The sequence below is a fragment of the Siphateles boraxobius genome, unplaced genomic scaffold, assembly GCF_051911475.1.
Source record: "Siphateles boraxobius isolate OS27281-9 unplaced genomic scaffold, OSU_SipBor_1 26, whole genome shotgun sequence".
NCBI lineage: Eukaryota > Metazoa > Chordata > Actinopteri > Cypriniformes > Leuciscidae > Siphateles > Siphateles boraxobius.
In genome coordinates, this window is record NW_027508876.1 from 27,869,793 (window position 1) to 27,885,056 (window position 15,264).

Genomic DNA, 15,264 nt, shown 5'->3' on the forward strand with positions numbered 1-15,264 from the left:
GTTGTTGTTGTTGTTATTATTATTATGGTCTGTAGTGCTCCTCAAATTTACTCTGGTGATGCCTAACATTCTCAATTTTATGTACTAGAAAGCATATTTCTCTAAAAGCATTTTAGCAACAGACATTTATTTCCTAGAAAGTATTTTAGTCTGATGTGGACAGAAACATACAAATAGCAAGTTCACCAATTCCAAAATTGGCAGTGTAACAGATTACCCAAATCCGTTACCCCCCTTATTTCACATAGAATAGCATTATTGTTAACCAAATTCACTCTAGTGATGTCTAACCTTCTCTATTTAATATATTTGAAAGCATTTTGCTCTGATGTGAAAAGCAACAGACATACAGAAAGGTCAGCAAAACGACAACAGCGTAACAGGTTACAGAAATCTATAACTCTATTTCACTCAGGGCGACTTTGTTGTTGCTCAAATTCACTCTGGTGATGTCTAATCTCCTGGTTACCCTAATACACTATGAATCCGATCAGATTTGTTCTGACTCCGAATCACATGTGCTAAAACCACAATAACTCGCTTCACCTCATTGGTTGAGACGCAACACCGTTTAGCCCCACCCCTTCGCGCTGCTTCCTCTTGGCGTTGTCTGGGCAACAGAAAAAGACGCTTCACGGCTAAAGGCGCGTCGTAAACCTCGAAGGGCTATTTTCATTTTTTTATTGTCAAAATCATACATATGCTGCAAGAAAAACACACGGTCATAACGGCAGTGCTGAGTGGAAGAGGTCTCAGGTAAATTATTTAAACAGTCGTTATTTGAAGTGTTTTTAAAGCGGCAGGCCTCGGTGTGGATTAGCTAATACAGCTAGCTGCAGATTTACTAACGTAACATTAAACATATGTAAACGACATTCTCCATTACATTTCGCCAATGACATTTAAAAAAGCACAAGATATCTCCACACTATTTTCCCCAGCTGTAGAAATGCGTCTTATCTACAACTTTATCAGAGCAGCAAACCGTTAACTTTGAGCAATCACAACTATCATGTAGAAATACCATGTTTTGCTAATAGTAACATGCCAATACCATATTTTTGCTCATAGTAACAAGCTAATACCATGTTTTTGGATACTACCATAAAGAAAACATGTTAAGGACACTACATTACCATTTAAATACGACTGTGTATGAATATGGTAAACACACAGTATGTATCAAAATACCATGGTATCAGCATATTCCTTCACTGTACCATAGTACCACCACAGTACTTTTCTATTTGGGCAATTAGCCACACTAAACAATCTAGAGATGTAGTAGCTGTCAAATTTAGGTTCTCAATTAAAATGATCAAAATCAGATGACTGCTGTAAGATGTGCTTTATAATATGAATACAGTCTAATAATTATTTTTGTAGATCTGTAAGTCATGGCTGTGTATTTTGATCATCGTGTGGAGGCCCCTGACAGCAGTGGAGCAGCGGTCCTCATCTCATGGCACTCCAGTGTGTGTTTGCTGGCCGTGGGCTCTGTGAATGCCTCCAGCGGCGGCTGTGTGGATCTTTACCTGCAACAGGTGTGAGATGATCTCTGCACACTCTGCCTGTTTGTTCATGCATTCTCTGCAAGACTCAGACAACTTCATAAAATAAACAATAATGTATGTTTTCAGCAATACAGTATATACACAGCTGTTTAAAGGTTTGGGTCAGTTAGATTTTTTTTATGTTTTTGAAAGATATCTACTTCTACTTTTAATTGATCAAAAATGTAAAAATTATTACAATTTAAATAACTGTTTTGTTCATATTTTTTACGATGTAAATTATTCCTATAATCAAAGCTGAATTTTCAGCATCATTACTCCAGTCTTCAGTGTCACATGATCCTTCAGAAACAGTTCTAATATGATGATTTACTGCTTCATTTTTTTTATTTATTTTTTTGCAGAAACTGTGATATACATTCAAAAGTTTGGGGTAGGCTACATTTAAGAAATACAGTAAGGATACATTAAATTGATAAAAAAGTGACAGGAAAGGCATTCATCATGTTACAAAAGATTTATTTTTAAAATAAATGCTGTTTTTTAGCTACTTTCTATTCATCAATGAATCCTGAAAATAATAAAATAATAAGAAATGTTTCTTGAGCATCATCATATTAGAATGATTTCTGAAGGATCATGTGACACTGAAAACTGGAGTAATGATGCTGAAAATTCAGCTTTAATCACAGGAGTAAATTACTTTTTATTATAATATTACTGTATTTACTGTATTTTATGATTAAATAAATGCAGTATTGGTGAGCAGAAGAGACTTCTTTAAAAAACATGAAAAAATCTTAATTATTCCTAAAGTTTGATCAGTAGTGTAAGTATCAATGTTTTATCATTTCAGACCTAACATAACTAAGTAAATGGTTAACTTAATATTAAATAGTTAACCAGAGATTTGAATGTTTTATTTTATAAAAAAGGTCCACAATTCTTTTATGAAATAGTATCAGTGATGACCTTGAGTTTTAATGTACTCTTTAATGTCTGTGTGTCTGTTTGTGTCATAGGGAGAGCATGTTGAGCTGTGTCATGTGGAACGGGGATTCAGCCCTTCGTTGTTGCAGTGGCACCCGACTAAACCCCTGCTGGCGGTGGGGTGGGAGACGGGCGAGACCATTCTCCTCTCACACCCCTCCGGAGAACACACACCCCTGCCCAACAACACACACACCGCCTGCATCACAGTGCTGGAGTGGAGCAGTAACGGCAGCAGACTGGTCACGGGGGATCAGGTCACACACATTCACCTTCATTGCATACGTATATTTAAATATATATATAATGTAATAAATGCTTAAGTGAGTGTATGTTTCAGGCAGGTGTAATGGCGGTGTGGAGAGTGGACGCTAGAGGGAAACTGCAGGGATCTCCTCTGATTAAACATGACTACAGTAAACCACTGACGTGCTGCATCTTCAGACCTACAGCTCCTGCTGAGTGAGTCTCATTTAACCACATCAATACCATGAACAGTTTAGTGTCAGTAATGTTCCAGCTGGACTAGAGAGGAAGTTTTAAGTTGTATTTCAATTTAATTGCATTTGAATCATTACTGTTTAAGTCTTTGATCTTAGTTTCCCTTGTGGAAAAAGTGTCCACTTAAATGTATTGAATGTGCACTTGTTGTGTACCTTAAACGCGTATATTTTAAAAACTTAATGTACTTAAAGTACACTTTAAATAATTATGTAACAATTATTTTTTATCATCCTTTAAATAAGTATACCTATTTTGATGCGTTGACTAACATTCTAAAGCACATATAAAGTACTCGATTATAATTGTAACTGTTTTTTGATATTACATGTAAAGTTAATATACTTTCAGTGTACTAAATTGCAACTTGATCATACAAATGTGTCATTACAAATATATGTAAATACATAACAGACAAGTTTTAATAGGAATGACATTAAAATATATTTTAGTTAACCTTAAATGCTTGTCACGTCAGTATATTCGGCAGTACACTTTAACCATATAAAAAAAATAGAAGTACCTATATAATTACACATCAAGATAGATTTAAGTGCTACTTAAGTGGGTCAAAAAGCCATCTAATTTTCAGCTAATTGCATTTTATATAAATGTAAACTATAACACTTTTTCTTTCAACTGCAAGTAACATGCATTTGAGTGTCTGAAAACATTACATTAAGTTAGCACTTAAGTTTCTTTTAAAGTATATTATTTCTGTAAGAAGTGCTCTTTTTAAAAGTATCCTACAGTTTACCTCTTTTTCACAAGGGTTGCTACACTGTGTATCCTCTTCTTATTGTTAGTTTCTTTGGTAAGAAAGTATCTATCTGGTATAAGAATCCTACTGTGTGTATTTAAATATTTCTGTAGGGATGTGGCGATGCTGGCCCGCGCTGCTGTTAGCGGGGATGAAAGCGCTCTGGACATGTTTAACTGGAAGAAGAGCAATAAAGGAGCAGTGTTTGCGCTGGGATCGCAGGAAGGACTGGCCTTCTACATCAGTGCAGCTGATGGTGAGAGGCAGCAGGACGTTTACCGATGATGATGTGCAGCCGCTCTGGGTTTGTTCTAACCGTGTGTGTGTGTTTTAGGGAGCGTGTACAGTGTGGATGAGCAGGCGCGGAGTGTGGCGTTGTTGTCTGTTGAGAGTGCGGTACAGAAGATGTGGTACTCCAAGAGGAGAGCCGTTCTCGCCGTGGTGACTGAATCACTGCTGCTCTCTCAGTTCAGTGTTGGGCCAGAAGGGTTCATTCAGGAGATCAGTAAGGTAACAAACAATCAGATAACACCTCATATACAAGGGCTTATGAAAACAGCCAATAAGATATCAGTATACTGCCGCAAAAACCAGATGTGTGTGTGTGTGTGTGTGTGTGTGTGTGTGTGTGTGTTAGTGTCAGTGTTATTTTAATAGTATTAAGATACTGTTGTAGTATCTCAATAATAAGTTTAAGTTTAAAATAAGTTTGTTTTTTAATATTTTATTTTAGTTTTAATTAACTATAATAACCCTGGTGTGTGTGCAGGTGAAGCTCAGTAGCAGAGGTGGGCAGCACACAGACATTGTGTGGACAGAAAACGGTTTGCTCATCACAGCATCAGGAGAACAACACATCAGGTTAACATCAAATTCTTCTGTGTTCAGTTTAACAGTGTATATACAAGTATTTCATAGTTTCTCAACAGATGCCCTGAAATGTTCTTAGTGTTCTGATGATTGTGTGTGTGTGTGTGTAGGTTGTGGGATGTGGAGTTGGACGATCATTACGCTCTGTCGCTGGATGAGTCTCTGGGCTTTGAGAAAGGAGAGTTGCTCAACTGTGTGTCCTTTTGCGTTTCTAAACGTAAGACTTGCACTGTGACAACTCTATCTTATATATCATTAATCTGAAATAGAAAGCTTTTGTAACATTAACACTACCGTTCAAAAGTTTTGGTCAGGAAGAATTTTAATTACATTTATTTGCTTGGAAAGAAATACTTTTATTCCGCAAGGATACAAAAGCTTTAATGCTATTCTTTTGAATTTTCTATTCATTAAAAGAATCCTGGAAAAAAATTGTACACAACTGTTTTCAACATTGATAATAATACTGTAAATTTTCCTCGAGCAGCAAATCAGCATATTAGAATGATTTCTGAAGGATCATGTGATGCTGAAGGCTGGAGTAATGATGCATTCAGCTTTGATCACAGGAAAAAAATACATTTTAAAATAATGAAATAGAAAAAAGTTATTTAATTGTAATAATTTTTCACAATATTACTGTTTTTACTGTTTGGATCAAGTAAATACAGCCTTGTGAGCAGAAGAGACTTTTTTCAAAAGTATTAAAACATCCTACCGATCTAAAACTTTTGAACAGTAGTGTATATTGATTTAAGTTTAATCTTCTTACCCCATTTGCAAATAGATTTGTTATGCAGAAACTTGTGTTAGATATACAAAATTTAGATTAATGTTTTGCAAAAACAAGAAAAAAAGTATTATGTAGTTTTGTTTATCAAGTATATCTTGTTTAAAATATATTTTTACTGGGGGGTGGGGGGAGGAATTCACAAAAATGTTGAACATTTTTATTTGAAACAAAAACAAAAACAAAAAATCATATTTGATAGAATGAGTTCTTTATGACCTGGTAAAGCATTGTATTTGCAACACTTCAGATTGGTTTGATTCTCATGGTGTGCTTGTGCTGATCAAATGTATAGCTTGAAGGCACTGTATATACCTTTAGTTAGATAAAATATTTTGTAAATATGAACATGATTTTATGCTCACCATTTTGACATGCTTGACGTGCAGCCTTATATGTTTAATTTGAATGGGATAAGGAAATGTTTAAGGCTATGTGTTTTTATTCAGAACTAATCTGATCTTCATTTGCAGAAGTACTTGCGGCAGGTACCAGCATGGGTCGTGTTGCTCTGTGGCACATGGTGACGGTGAGTGATCAGAAAAGTGACACTAAAACACAGTGGAAACTCCAGACACCAGCAGAGGTGGAAGGAAACATCTCACAGCTACAGGTACAGCACCTTCTGAGGTGTATTCAGGGATATTTACAGTTAAAAGAAAGAAAAGTTATACCAGTAATGTATACAAACTCATTATAAATATAACACGAATTGCTAGCATGTGTGAAGTCTCTCTCCCGTGTCTGTCTGTCTGCAGTGGGGCTCGAGTTCTCATCTGTTGGCCGTCTGCAGCAGCAGCTGTGTGGTGATTCTGTCAGAACATGTGATGTGTTCTCATTACAGCCAGCAGATGGCAGCAGTGCAGCTCACACCGACACAGCTCAGTCTGGCCAACTTCAACACCAACACACACATCACCTTCCACACAGACACACACATCAGAGCTGTGCAAGTCACCAAGGTAACACATTCACACCGGAGCTTTTAACACAAAGCCCTTTTCTAGTCTTTCCTCATTCTAATTATCACCTCATTCTGCAAACATATAGTAATGATTTTACCATAAACATTCAACTCAGTGTTTTTTATTGCCAGATCAGGGAAATGTATTTTCGCAGAACAAGAAAATAAATGTATATATAAAATAAATAAATATAAATGTAATATATTATTAATAAAAAATGTAAAAAAATTCTAAATTATTTGTGTTTCTACAGGATATCATTGCAGTGTGGAATGGGAAATATATCACAGTGTATGAGCCATCAGGACAAACACTACACAGCACGGGTACTAATACCACATGACAGATGTGCAGCACCACAGAATCTGGATCTGCTTGTGTACTAGAGTCATTTTCTGATGAATTCTGTTGTTTTTTCATCAGGTTCTTTCCAGTGTGAGTCTACTGCTCTTGCATTACATGATGAAAACATTTATACCATAGAACCCAACCGTGTCCAGATCCGCACACCACAGGTACACACACACACACACACACACACACACACACACACACACACACACACACACACACACACACACACACACACACACACAGAAGTGATGTTCTTAAACTCACTAATGCACACAAACTCTACACTCATGTACACATTCTTAAACATGAAAATATACATTGTACATAGTGAATATTCACATTTCCAAGTTAGTGTTTCTTAAGTGTATGTGTGTGTGTCCAGGGCACTGTGAAACAGTTGCTGGTGTTTTCTGAAGTGGAAGGAAACCCGACACTGCTGAGTGTGTGTGGATCTTACCTGGCTGTGGGAACAGATACGTCTCACGTCAGAGTCTTTAACCTCACACGCAGGTAAACACACACACACACTCAGTTCTACACAAACATGTGTAATGTATATGAGTGTATATTGTGTGTGTTTGTGTGCACAGGGAGGCCAAACCCTTGGGCGTCACAAAGAACCTCTGTGAGCTCATTCCTGACCTGGGCGCTCTGAGATCAGTCAAATGCAACACCAGCGGCAGTCAGCTGAGCGTCCTCGTTACACAGGTACAAAAAAGACAATTCTTAAAAGGGAACATATAATGGAAAACAGGATTTTGCTCTTTTGAATTACAAGTTTGATCCGCACAATGAAAGTCGACCAAGATCATTTTTTTAATCTAAACTGCAGAAATGCAGCAAGTTGAAAATGGTCATGAAAAACTTAAGGATGGCTGTAAGAAACCTTGACTAAATAATTAAAAATTGTGTGATTTAGATAATTTAATTAAGTGCTGTCAAATCACACATTTTTCTGTAATTGATTGTGATTAATCACACCTAACATTACAATTTGAATATCCAAATGAATGTAGAAGCAACATGAAGATGGTATATTTTGAATATTTGTTTAATGGCGTCTTTTTAAGAAGTATTATGAAGTATAGAGAACTAATACTGCTACTTATGTCTCTATTAAATAGATTTTTTTAGATTAAATTAGTAGCCATTCAACATTACAGTATAATTGAAATCCATAATTTTCAGGCTTTCTTAATTGGCTTAAAGATATTATAACAACTTTTAATTTAACTATAATAACTGTCACATTTAGCTTGCCTTTAATATAGTGTGCTGTCAGCTCTCTCCGTTTGAAAGAAAACTGTCAGTTCATTTTACCCCCACTAAGTTTAGTTAAGAAAATTAAGGGTTAACACTTGGTATCACTTTATTATGTGAGGATCAACACGCTATAGATCGAGAGATAGATAGATAGATTGATAGATCCTTTAATTTGTAATTGCAGGTTTTGCCAATGTCTCTGTTGTGTTTTGTGCATCGTAGGTGAACGGGCGGCCAGATAACAAAGTGTATTTCTATGACATCGAGCTGGACACGCTGTCTTACTTCGACTTTTTGTCAGGGAGGCCAGAGAGCAGTCTCACACTGTCCGACGACAGTCAAAGGTACCGTGAGACTACATATTGCGTGGTCTTACAGGTAGGGCTGTCGCGATAACCGCAATATCGCAGTACCGCGCTACTGACAGGCCAACCGCAGAGGAATGCAAGTAACCGCAGCAACCGCGAACCGCGTTTTCTTTTTTCATAAGGCCACCCTTCGTAGTTCGTACCATGTGTATTGAATGTTAAATAAGTTAATAATGATAACAAGACTGTTTATCATGGTGATTTTTACAGAGGATTCGTGGATTTGGACTTAAGCCTAAACAGACAGTGAATGTGATCGACTGAGCGCGTGCGATTACCTGCGTCTGTCTTTGAAGTCAAGTCATGTATATTCGTGAAAAGGTTGCCGTTTCCAAGGAAAGCGAAATATTTGTCGTAGGCTATCATCCTTTTAACGTGTAAGGGTATTTACCATGAATGGCGTCAGCGCTGGTCAGCATTACACAGCGCGAGGAAGCCGTGGGGGGAAAGCAGCGAGTCACGCATTGAATCAATGCCATTGGTCTCTATTAAGTGAAGCATTGCTTCAGCTTTGCCCAAAAGTTTAGCATTGCTGGCCAGCTGAGCCTTGAAAAGTGGAGCTCAAAGTTAAAAAATAATTAACACCTTGTTTCATTACATCTATCATTTAAGGAATAAGCTTTTTTGAACGTTTTTGTTGAATGAACGGTTTAATGACTCACTCAAAGACAGTCCGTTGGCATAACAACTGCGCGCTGAGTTCAATGCGCAGAGACGCTGTTTCGGTTACATTGGTTACATTGATTTTGTGTATGCTGACCACATCATAACATGTATTTATATAGCAACAAATAAATATAAATAAATAAATGGCGGTAAAACCGCATATCGCGCTATTGAGCCACTCAAAATTACCGCAAGGGAAATCCTTCACCGCGACAGCCCTACTTACAGGAACAGAGATGATGCAAGTGCATAAAAATAAGCAAACTTTCATTGTGAAAAATTGTATTTAAATTTAAGAACTCGATGTGAGGGGGAGTTGGCCGCCCGCTGCCCTGTTTCTCAGTTCTGGGACGAGAATGAGCCACGTCTGTTTGTGTGTGAAACAGTTCCTGTGAACTCTGACCTCCTCAGAAGTAGCCAATCACAAACAGAGAAGGTAAAACACAACATGATAATGAAAATGAAATTAATTTGTTTAACCTGTTAACTGGGCTTTTTTTCATATATGTATATTTAATTTTTATTCATTTAATTAAAATTTATTTTTATTTTAGTAGATCCCCCATCCTGCCCCATGCTCTCACATTCATCACTTCTTAAAAAGACTCCTTTAAAAAAAAGTATATTTTCATAGTCCTGGCTCAATTACAAAGTTTGTTTTCCATACTAAAAACTAAAAGTTTTTTGTTTTCCCTGACAGGAGGACGTGACGGTGGTGACGTTCTTTGTGACACAGGAACATGGTCTCCTCCTGCAGGACTCGCAGCCTAAACCAGTCACACTGCTCTCTCTGCTGGCTCTAGATACACCGTATTACTATTATATTTGTAAGGTATGAACACACAGGAGCCCTTCATTCCCCTCCTCCTAACTCTCTGTTAATCTGTATGCATCTCTATTTCTCACCCCTTTAAATACATTTTTCTGTATTTCTTGCATGCATCCTTTTTTTTTCTTTATTCTGATTTTCCTTCTGACTATCCTGCTGCTCTTAAGCTCTTATTTCGGAGGGGAGGACTCGTTCTCCCTGACGTGAGTACCATCACACTCACCCAGCAAATCACACTCACAATGCCAATCAACCATTTGGCAAAAGAATCACCCATATGATACACGTCACTCTTTCTCTCTTCATTCATCTTTCTGGATTTGGTTCAAAAAGAGAACCTTTGCGTTTTGCTAAAGGTTTATCGTTAATGAATGTTTCTCTCTGTCCTCTTAGCTGGGTGAGGTTGGAGATCAGGGCCAGGCGGTCTCGACTCCCGCCGAAGCGCCCCAGGTGCCGTCGGCCCCACAGATGGTGGTACGGCGAGCCCTGCGAGACTTTGTGGGGTTGGAGAGCTGCGAGAAGCAGACACGAGACGCCATGCTGAACTTCAGCTTCTACCTCACTATAGGGGACATGGACGAAGCATTTAAAGCCATCAAACTCATCAAGAGGTACATGTACTCGTGCACTCACATCTTACCAACCAGAGTTGATCAGAGTATGTTCAAACCTCACAAGAGCTTAGGGATGGGACGATTTCCGGTTTCACTATAAACCACGATAAAATGTACTGACGGTTAGTAATATCGTTTAAAATTCAATTATCATTAAAACCGTGTTTGATTATCACGATTTTAATAACTCCCTATAAATCCTGTCCAGCCAGCAACAGTCTGATGCATGCGTGCAATGTTGGGGTTTTTCTTTTTATTCGAGAAGGAATGGCGGAAGGCAGTGACCGTGTTCGGAGATTTTTCAGCCTTTTAAGAAGACCAAATCTGAGGTGTGGTCATATTTTGGCATTTACAAAAATCCTGAGGGAAACTTAATCGAGGATGGTTACTCTGTCTGCAGAACATGCAGAAAAAAAGTTGCTGTGATAGGGGTAAACACTTCAAATCTGCCGAGTCGTCCTGTGTGACCATCATCCACTGTTGTAGCGAACGCAAGGCAAGTTAACTTTGATCTCAATGCTAAAACTACGTCTGGAAAATAATTGGGCACAAAATGTTGTTTTGAGTTGAAATATTTTATCTCACTCACTTGAAATAAACTCGAAGCTTCCGCGAAGAAAAGTTTGCAGCAATAAGTGGCTTTGAGCTGAAGACGAACAAACAATTTCAAACAAGACTATTAAGAGTGTCATTTGAGAGATAATAATGTATATTCATTGTACTCTTATTACACCGATTTTTTTTACCACTTAATTACGGGGACATATTGAATAGAGATTAATGTCTCTATTCTTACCTGTTAAATCCATTTTGTACAGCGTACAAAACTCATCCAGACAAGATGATCACAACAATATTATCAAATTCTGTGAACAATAAATCATCTCTGATTTCATTTTCAATACAATCAAAGACGGAGACGCAAGATGACAAGTTGTATTAGAATTAAATGAGAGCGCGTTTCCGTTGTGATGCATGGATGTGCGCTGAGCTATAATGCGTTGCTATTGATGACGGTCATTATAAGGAAGGAAATGCCACAGAATAGAATCTTGCTTTAAAAAGTGCATAGAGCTGCTCGTTTTATTTGTTGTTTGTTGATTCTCAAATATAAAACTTGTTGAAATGTCTTCAGTGTGAGCATCAGTTCTTTTTTAACACTTTCATCTTTTTAACAAAACCGTGATGATATTGATAATCACGATAATTTCGGTCACTATAATCGTGATATGAAATTTTCATACCGCTGATCTGTGAACTTGTGACGTTGATCAAGATACAACCTCAGGTTACTCCCAAACAACAGAACATATAAGAAGTGTATGATCAAGTCACTATGATCAAGAATTTAAGCAATTTTGAGCGTGGCATGGTTGTTGGTGCCAGACGGGCCGGTCTGAGTATTTCACAATCTGCTCAGTTACTGGGATTTTCACGCACAAACATTTTCTAGGGTTTACAAAGAATGGTGTGAAAAGGGAAAAACATCCAGTATGCGGCAGTCCTGTGGGCGAAAATGCCTTGTTGATTCTAGAGGTCAGAGGAGAATGGGCCAACTGATTCAAGCTGATAGAAGATCAACTTTGACTGAAATAACCACTTGTTACAACCGAGGTATGCAGCAAAGCATTTGTGAAGGCACAACACGCACAACCTTGAGGCGGATGGGCTACAACAGCAGAAGACCCCACCGGGTACCACTCATCTCCACTACAAATAGGAAAAAGAGGCTACAATTTGCAAGAGCTCACCAAAATTGGACAGTTGAAGACTGGAAAAATGTTGCCTGGTCTGATGAGTCTCGATTTCTGTTGAGACATTCAGATGGTAGAGTCAGAATTTGGCGTAAACAGAATGAGAACATGGATCCATCATGCCTTGTTACCACTGTGCAGGCTGGTGGTGCTGGTGTAATGGTGTGGGGGATGTTTTCTTGGCACACTTTAGGCCCCTTATTGCCAATTGGGCATCGTTTAAATGCCACGGCCTACCTGAGCATTGTTTCTGACCATTGTTTCTGATTCCAGCAGGATAATGCACCATGTCACAAAGGTCGAATCATTTCAAATGGGTTTCTTGAACATGACAATGAGTTCACTGTACTAAAATGGCCCCATCACAACTAAAAATGCTGTCTAGGCAGGCAGCTTACTAGGTTGGTTTTGAAACACAAGCAGGAGTCACTGTGAGTGAGTGAAACATCCTCTGCGTTCTGCCTGCCTGTGTATGAGGAGGAGGACGTGCCAGATGGCATGCTTACCATTTACCAGCCATTACATTGAAAAGGGAGATGTTATGTAAAATAATCTTTATTATAAAAATGATTTACTAATGATTAATGAGGTAATGGTGAGCCAGACATTTATATTGTATGTGTGTTGTCATTGGTTTCATACAATACAAAATGCAGTTTCAGTCATATTTCCAGAGAGGATATAGTGATCTAAACAGACACGCACACACACTGCCGTCTCCCGGTTTAAATCAAATACACAGAAGGGGCTTTGTGTGTTTCATGTTTATAATGGGAATAGTAATTGTACTTCGCGTGCTTGTAAGGTTACTGGTGTTTATATGTAGGTGTGTGTAGCGGCTTCCCAAAAGACGCCTTGTGTGTATGAGAGCACTACCGTAAAAGACACAGATTTCCATGACTCTATGGGGTGTGTGTACTGTACATTCCGGCTGTATTGTTTTAGTTCATTTTAGCAACAGATGAAATGCGGAGGAGAGGAAAAGAGCTTGAGCTGAGTGATCTGTTGATTCCTATCTTGAACAATCAAATTCTCAAGAACTGTGACGGATCCCTGTAACACGTAACACATACTGTCAGATTTGTTTGAATGGCCTTTAACGTTTCACCTTTTGAAGGTTAGTTCACCTAAAAGTGAAAATTCGGAAATTTTTTAAAATTCAAAATCTGTATGACTTTCTTGAAACAATAAACAAGTAATCAGAGGCTGTAAAGCTCCAAATAAGAATTAAAAGGCATCTTAAAAGAAGTATGATCAAATAATTTTCCTTATGACTTGTGTGCTATATTCCTAAAAGTAATACACAAATATATCCAAATGGCAAGTATATCATATATGTATATCAAGATACATCATATTTACAAGTCATTTCGCCACGTCATGTATGAATGAGGAAGCAAGGTTTCAGAATTAAAACGGAAAATACATTTTTAAGTTCGGTCTATTTCTCACGCAGAGCTATTGTACGATTTCAAAAGACTTGGAATACAGTGTACGCGTCATATGCACCACTTTTGTTATACATTTTGGTGCTTTTTTGTTGTTTTGTTTTTTTCTCTTATTAGGAGATTGACAAGACAACCCCTGGTGACTTTATGCTTTCACTGTATGGGAAAGAGCAAGTGTGAATACAATAAAATACCAAAACATTGACCAATTGACCATTAACTATAAAATAACTAAGAGTAAAAAGCAGGAATATAAGCTTACCTCATACATTCATGTAATTCATATGCATATGCTCTACATTAATTATATGAATGTATGATGTGTAAATATACAGCTCTATTTACAAGTTTTTTATGTTATTTAAAAGTCTATTATCAAAAATACAGTTATAAAATAATATTTTTTAAATATTATTACACTTTAAAAATAAGTGTTTTCTATTTTAATTTATTTTAAATTGTGTAATTAAAGTCCATTCTTCAGTGTCACATGATCCTTCAGAAATCATTCTAATATGTTTTCCTGCTCAAGAAACATTTCTTATTATTTTTAATAATGATTTTTAACATTACTACTACTATTATTATTATTATGTTGAAAGCAGTTGTGCTGCTTAATATTTTTGTGGAAAACGTGAAATATTTTGTTAAAAACAAAACATGATTAAGGGATAGTTCACCTAAAAATCAAAAACGTTGTTTATATTCAGACTTGAAACAACATGAAGGTAAGTAAATAATGATAGGATTTTTATTTTCAGGTGAACTATCCCTTAATAATGCCAATAGTTTCTGTGCATGTAGTAACATTAATTAGCCTCATGTTATCTGTGTGTGTGTGTGTGTGTGTGTGTGTGTGTGTGTGTGTGTGTGTGTGTGTGTGTGTGTGTGTGTGTGTGTGTGTGTGTGTGTGTGTGTGTGTGTGTGTGTGTGTGTGTGTGTGTGTGTGTGTGTGTTGTGTGTGTGTGTTTGTGTGTGTGTGTGTGTGTGTGTGTGTCTCCATTCATTTCCTCTCATTCAGACTGTCCTTGACTCTGTGCTCACCGATCTCTCACACTCACACACACACACACACACACACACACACACACACACACACACACACACACACACACAGTCAGTCAATCCCAGAACAACCCTTTTGTGTGTTGAATGGCTTTGTTTATTACTTCAATAATATTATATCAGTCCCGCTCAGGGTGAAATGTGAAATTTTAATAATATAATTAATATACCTCTGTATTATACACATATATGGGTACCACAGGCACAGGTTAACAAATATTGTGTCTACTGTATAGTGAACTGATATAGTTCCAGTTTATTATACAATTATGACCAGATTCAGATCATTTCCTTCTTAATGGTTACTATGCAGAGTTTCCTCATTGGTGTCTTGTAGATTATATAATATCTGATGAATCGTCACATGGAGATGTATGGAGATAAATGAACAGGCAGAAGTCACTAAAATAATTTTGGTACCAAATGCCCAGACCTGCACAGAATCTGCTCCGCCAGATTTCCATCTCATCTCCTCGCATATTAGATTGAATATTTTGGAATAATTTGATAATA

General features: G+C 37.3%; 1 protein-coding gene across 2 annotated transcripts in view; it reads left to right on the top strand.

The window, feature by feature from the left end:
- Positions 1-600: 600 nt before the first annotated feature.
- ift140 (intraflagellar transport 140 homolog (Chlamydomonas)) overlaps positions 601-15,264 on the top strand; it is a 30,303-nt gene continuing 15,639 nt past the window's right edge. The window contains exons 1-19 of one of the 2 annotated variants that reach the window (XM_077245396.1): positions 601-756; positions 1,387-1,544; positions 2,537-2,761; positions 2,845-2,966; positions 3,879-4,021; positions 4,100-4,275; positions 4,535-4,626; positions 4,746-4,852; positions 5,899-6,038; positions 6,184-6,387; positions 6,644-6,716; positions 6,814-6,905; positions 7,127-7,254; positions 7,335-7,452; positions 8,230-8,351; positions 9,339-9,477; positions 9,742-9,873; positions 10,038-10,073; positions 10,264-10,481. In XM_077245396.1, the coding sequence (XP_077101511.1) occupies positions 1,398-1,544; positions 2,537-2,761; positions 2,845-2,966; positions 3,879-4,021; positions 4,100-4,275; positions 4,535-4,626; positions 4,746-4,852; positions 5,899-6,038; positions 6,184-6,387; positions 6,644-6,716; positions 6,814-6,905; positions 7,127-7,254; positions 7,335-7,452; positions 8,230-8,351; positions 9,339-9,477; positions 9,742-9,873; positions 10,038-10,073; positions 10,264-10,481 (2,414 nt within the window). In that variant the 5' untranslated portion in view covers positions 601-756; positions 1,387-1,397. The remainder of the gene's footprint in view (positions 757-1,386; positions 1,545-2,536; positions 2,762-2,844; positions 2,967-3,878; positions 4,022-4,099; positions 4,276-4,534; positions 4,627-4,745; positions 4,853-5,898; positions 6,039-6,183; positions 6,388-6,643; positions 6,717-6,813; positions 6,906-7,126; positions 7,255-7,334; positions 7,453-8,229; positions 8,352-9,338; positions 9,478-9,741; positions 9,874-10,037; positions 10,074-10,263; positions 10,482-15,264) is intronic. The other variant, XM_077245397.1, reaches the window with a different exon arrangement.